General features: G+C 43.2%; 1 protein-coding gene across 1 annotated transcript in view; it reads left to right on the top strand.

Annotated features, from left to right (window-relative positions):
* Window positions 1–5,751, top strand: part of LOC104496052 (suppressor of tumorigenicity 7 protein-like) — a gene marked incomplete at its 5' end in the record, with an annotated part of 18,434 nt that overhangs the window by 10,492 nt on the left and 2,191 nt on the right. Inside the window, 3 exons of the mRNA XM_010139118.1 lie at window positions 1,311–1,461; window positions 1,603–1,695; window positions 3,485–3,624. Coding sequence (XP_010137420.1) covers window positions 1,311–1,461; window positions 1,603–1,695; window positions 3,485–3,624 — 384 coding nt within the window. The remainder of the gene's footprint in view (window positions 1–1,310; window positions 1,462–1,602; window positions 1,696–3,484; window positions 3,625–5,751) is intronic.

The following is a 5,751-nucleotide window of genomic DNA, read 5'->3' as shown; positions in this document are numbered from 1 at the left end:
GTTGGCAGCGGGGCTTCGTCCCCCCCACCGCGTTCCTGTTGCCCTGCTCTCCGCCCAGCCAGTACAATGGGAGAGCGGGCACTGCGAGAGCATGAGGAGTCAGGTCAGGGGTCAGATATTTGAGACCATTTTCCCACAGCAGCCCCATGTGAGTGATCCTTGACTGTGTTTAAAAAAAAAAAAAAAATTAAAAAAAAAAAATTGAAGAGGATTAGAGAGGATTAGCAGGAATATTACCCTCTGGAGTGCAGGCCCAAGGCACTAAGAGAAGAACCTAGCCAGGCAGTAAATGTGCTTTATTTGGCCAGGGCACAACCCCTCCTACATTCCTTCAAGAATCTGAATGGGAAAAGTTAAGTCCTCAAACTGGATTAGTAAATAATCTCATGATTTGTGGCATCTGCTGAAATAAATCGGCGAGATAGCTGCATTCTTCCACTTTGGGGGACAGTCAAAGGAATGGCCAGCTACATTGATCAAAGATGTGGCTTAACTTTGGCTGTTATTGAATGAGACACTATATGGTAGGAGAGAACAACTCTACTAGTATCTAGTAGATATAGAGCTGAAATTGTCATTTCATTCTTGTAAAAAAACCTCTTCCCTGATTTTGAAATTGAGTTCGAATGAATACCTGTCCTTTTTAATGTACCATGAGAAAACAAAATTGCATGTCCTGTGTTTCAAGGGAAATGGAAAATGATTAATCCTGGTGTTCTTTGACCCTTCTGTGCATCAGGTATTCTGCTGATGTAGGGAGGAGGCTGAAACTGAAAAACTCTGGAGTCAGAGACACTTTGTGGTAGTCCAGCAAAACCACATTACAGCAAGACTTCCCTGGCGTTGGTTTATTCTTCTTCCTCTAGTTAGCACACTGACGCGTTCTGGTTTGCTGCTCATACTCGAGAGCTGACACGTACTTGTCCTCCTACGTTGAAACTTTCAGTGATGAAATAATGAGCGAAAATACCGTTACTTTGGTTTTTTATTTGCTTGCAGCTCGTTGATAGCGAACCTGCGGCATTGTACTTCGTGTATACTCCCCAAGAATGTAGTTCTGTTCTGCCTTATTGAAGACGTTTTATTTCTGATAGTTTGTGTGTGAAAACCCCAGTTTAGGAGTCCTGCACACAGCGGTGTGTTTTGTGGCTTTCCGCTGGCCGCTGAGTGCAGGCTGGGTGTTGCAGCTGGGCTCTTTCTTCCACAGGTAGAAGTTAAGATATGCTCAGTTATGCCTCAACTGACGGTTTATGTTTCACAATTAACGAATATTCCGTGTAACCAAGCGTGCTTTCCGTTTTTACTTTCAGTATTTACTAGAGATGAAAAGCTTAGTGCTGCCTCCAGAGCACATTCTGAAGCGAGGGGACAGTGAGGCAGTAGCATATGCTTTTTTTCACCTCCAGCACTGGAAGAGGATAGAAGGGGCCCTAAACCTGCTGCACTGTACATGGGAAGGCAGTAAGTACCTCTCGTTTATTTTTCTTTGTACAGTAGACTAATCTCTCTGCCTTTATTCACTCCAAACACGATTGGTTCTCTTTGTGTGAAGCTGGTCGCCTGGTTTCAATACAGATCTAATGTCACTCATTCGTTTTTCAGCGTTTAGGATGATCCCATACCCGCTAGAGAAAGGTCATCTTTTCTATCCCTACCCGAGCTGCACAGAAACAGCAGACAGAGAACTGTTGCCAAGTAAGTGGTTTCTAAGCAGTGGCGATAATAAAACATAAGCTGAGGACATGCTGGGTTTGTGGTGTTCTGTATTTGCCTTCCTGTCAGCTGCTTAGTTTGAGCTTCCTGCAGAGGGGATTCAGTGTTTGTTGATGCACTTGTGTGTGGGGAGGGTGAACGTGAGCTGGGTTCTGTAATAACATCAGTCCTCGGAGATGGAGTCAGTGTGCAGTACATGCAGACTGAATTTGGCCAACAAAATGGACCAGTTCTGTAAATTCAGGAAAAGAGCAGTAGTTTAGATCAGAATTGGACCGTTAATTGTTCACGTCAGTAGAATTCCTTTGGGGTGAGCTACGTCATGAAGAAACACAAGTCCCATGGGACTGGAAAGGGCTACTGCAAAAGCACCAGCAGACCCACTGGGACCACAGCTGTGGAGAGGAAAACTACACATACGTGTTTCTATTTAAAAGCCTGAAGTTATATTTAAAATGTGTAATTTAAATTTGCCCCCAGACTGCTTTAAATTACTCGTTTCTCACTTATGCAGGATATTGCACAAGGAATTCCTTGGTTAGCGACTAACCCTAAATTGTAGACTTCCCAGCATAATTAAGCACCACCACATGCAGATATTTCAACACGGTCACTCACGCATTCCTGTTATGTTTTAAATATAAAACTACCCATAAATAAAATCATCTTAACACTTTTATTGCAGCACTTCCTTGAGAAATCTTGACACTTAATATTTTTAAATTTATCTGTTTAAACTAATGACCAAGTCAATGATTCAGAAATCCCATACTGGTCTGACTAGTCACAGTTCTGCAGCGGCTGTGAACGTTCAGAATGACCTTTAGCTGTCCTTATCTATTTTGGATTTGGGTTTAGTTTCCTAATGTAGGAAAAACTAGTGCAAAAACAATCCTTCCAATTTTTTTTTTACACTTTCCTAATTTTTGTTGGGACCTTTCCTAAATTATATTGCTTGTCAAGAAGCGTGCAGCCCTTTCATAATTACTTATGTCTATAGAAACTTTTTTTCTTCATTTAAAACCACTTTAAAATCATTGGGAGAAAGTCAGAGCTGCAGGTATTTGGAGCTGGTGAGTAATTGCCTATTCACCAAACCAGTCCTCGGCTGGTAACCAGTAGTAGTGTCTTGAGTGCTGAAAGCCCCATGTGCCAGCCCCCAGCCTGTCTAATCACCTTCTCTTGATTTTGTTCCTGTGGATTGGAAATTGCAGGGAGCTGCTATGTGCAGAATTTATAACCTGGTACTGGTTTCTTTGAGGTCTGCTCTGTCAGCTGCCATGAAAAAATTTACTGTAGCCTCCCAGCCAGGAAGCTTTGAACAGTATTAAGGAGCTGCCCTGTGTGTATGTGTAACAGGATGGTTGTGTTGTACTTGCTGAGCTTCAAGTGGGATGGGGAGACGCGCTGTTCTTGGGTGATGGGGTTTGTGCTTCGGAGGGTTGAAAACACCCAAGTTGTTTAAAGTGGTCTGGGTAATTCTGACAGCTCGTGAATTCTACAGTTCTTCCCTCTGCCCTGTTAAAGGAGCAGGTACCAAAACCTAAGCCTGATGAAAGGCTTCAAAAATAAACCCTATGCAAATGAAAAAGATAGGTAAGAGAAAGATGTAATGACTGTGAATATGGGAAGTTTACCGTGTGCTGCAGAACTGTTTTGATGCCACATTTACTCCTTCTGAAAGTCTAGAACTGAGTTACGAGACTGTGAAATAATTGAGAAAACTGTCCTCCATTATCAAATGTCAATATTCCTCATTTCTTCCTTTCAGCATTTCACGAAGTCTCCGTTTACCCACAGAAGGAACTTCCCTTTTTCATCCATTTCACAGCAGGCCTGTGTTCTTTCTCGGCCATGCTCGCCCTCCTGACGCACCAGTTCCCTGAGCTGATGGTCATTTTTGCTAAAGCTGTGAGTATTGTCTCTGTCATGGGGCTTGCTTCGGTAACCCACAGGCTCTTTGAGAATTTTGAGCTCCAGTACAGGATGGAGGATGTGTTCAATGACCACAGTTCTGTCACTTCAGTACCTGTTTGAGGATGGAGCTTGGACTTGGCGATGGCAGCCAGGCCTTTAGCTCGACACCTTTCTAATCTGTGGCTTTAAATCTCGACATCTCTCTGCTGTGGAGCATCGTTCCCCTGGGTGCCTGCTGTGCCCAGCTTCTTTCTCTCTGCCCTGCTCTCTTTAGAGTTTCTTTTCTGTGCTGATTTGTTAACGTGGCGGCGGACTGTACCCCTGTGATCCTTCCCTGGGCTCTGAGAGCTGAGCTGTCACTTCTGCATAGGCAGCAGCCTCCCCTCGCCACTTCTGCAGCTGAGCCACGCAGCATGTTTGGCCTTTACTGAGCTCTGGGTCTCGTGCATTACAGCGGAGTGACAGGTACGGAGCTCTGAACTCTCCATGAATCACCTACTCAAGCTTTGCTAGTCAGACTAGAGGGTGAAAGGTGTCAAGCTGTCCTCCTGTTCTGATGCAGCAGGGAATGGAGGTAAACCTTTTTAGGAACCAAGACTACGCTGTTCCTAAAAGCATTGGCTTTGCTGGTGATTCTAGTCTGAAGTGTCCAAGTCATGCAGGTCTGAGAGTGGGGCCTCATTTCCACAAGTTCTGTTGATCTTTATGTTGGAAAATATAGTTGGACATGCCCGTGACAAATTTCAGTGCTGCTCATAATTGGCTGGCTTCGTAGCAACTAGGGTCTAACTATCTGCTTGATTAATTCTGTAAGGACTGCATTAGCAAAGTTGTATGATTTCCAAAGAGATTCAAGGTCAAATGTTATGCTAACAAAGCATTGCTTGGTGAAGTTCTCTCTGCTGGGTTTCTTGAACCAAAAAAAGACTTTGTACAAGTTAGTTGGCTTTGCATAGTGGCATTTTGAACATCAAGTGATGTGTACAAATGTGAGGAGTAATCTCCCAGGGTTTGGCCATTTGGCAGTGTGTTTACTTCCCTTATTTTCTGTAGAAGAGCGTAGTGCCTGTTCAGCTAAAAGGTGATCAAGAAGCACGTGTATCACCGTGTCATTCCACCAACCAAGTCATGGTGGTGGCAGGGGCTTCTTCCAGTCACTGTGCAGGTTTAGTACTGGCAAAAGTAGAAACAGTGTGTTGAGGTAAACAGACAAGAAGTGAATTCTGTCCTAATCTCTTGAGACTGGCAGCTGAGAAGAAAATATCTTCCAGTGTTGTGCTGCTCTAGACAGAACTAACAGTAACTCCCAGTCACACTCTAATGACTAATACTTTTCCTTATTTTACCTACTTATTGTACTCTTGATCCCATTTCTGATGTTTTCAGAAGCATTCAGAAAACAAGTTTCAGACTGAAAATGGCAGTTTACCTTCTCTTTAATGATGCCCACCTCTACCCAAGAATCCTGTAATAAAACAGTTATTACTTGCTGTAGCTAGTGTTATATCTGCAGGTAATTCCAGTGCTTCAAGCTTCCTAAATGAAATTTTTTTCCCTATGTATTTCATTATTTCAAGTATTTTTTTGTGATACTGTGTTGTAACCTATTGAGTAACTCAAGATGATGAAGTTGTAGATGGTGGATACCTGGAGACCTTAGTGAAAAAACAATACAAAATGTATCGCCAACCAATTGTTGAATTTCCAACAAGTCTAGAACACAGTTCTAGAAGTGACAATCGGAAAGTGTCATGGATATCGAATTTTTCACTATAAACCTCTACGCAACTTAAATATTTGGCTCCTTAGATTTCATTTCGGTTGCTTCTTAACCACGCAGTTGTTTCCAGCAGTGGACTGCAGCAAGCTGCCTGCCTCTGAAGGGCTTTAAGAAGTTGAATACCTTTCTATTGACTTGAAAAGTCTGAGTTTACATATTTTCATTTGTTAGTGCTTGAGTTTGTTTCCTCCATAATAAATCAGAGTAAACCTTGGCAAATTGCTAAAAATATTCCAAGTGGCCAAAAATCACAATGAAGCGTTTACTGGTTCCAATGTATACAGCGCACTCCACCATCAGCCGAGGCCGGGCACTGGCAGCGGCTGGGGGGGGGGCCCCCC

This window comes from Buceros rhinoceros, unplaced genomic scaffold (assembly GCF_000710305.1).
Source record: "Buceros rhinoceros silvestris isolate BGI_N320 unplaced genomic scaffold, ASM71030v1 scaffold35256, whole genome shotgun sequence".
In the NCBI taxonomy this organism is placed as follows: Eukaryota; Metazoa; Chordata; class Aves; order Bucerotiformes; family Bucerotidae; genus Buceros; species Buceros rhinoceros.
The sequence above is the reverse complement of the archived record's forward strand: the minus strand, read 5'-3'. Positions and strand labels throughout refer to the sequence as shown.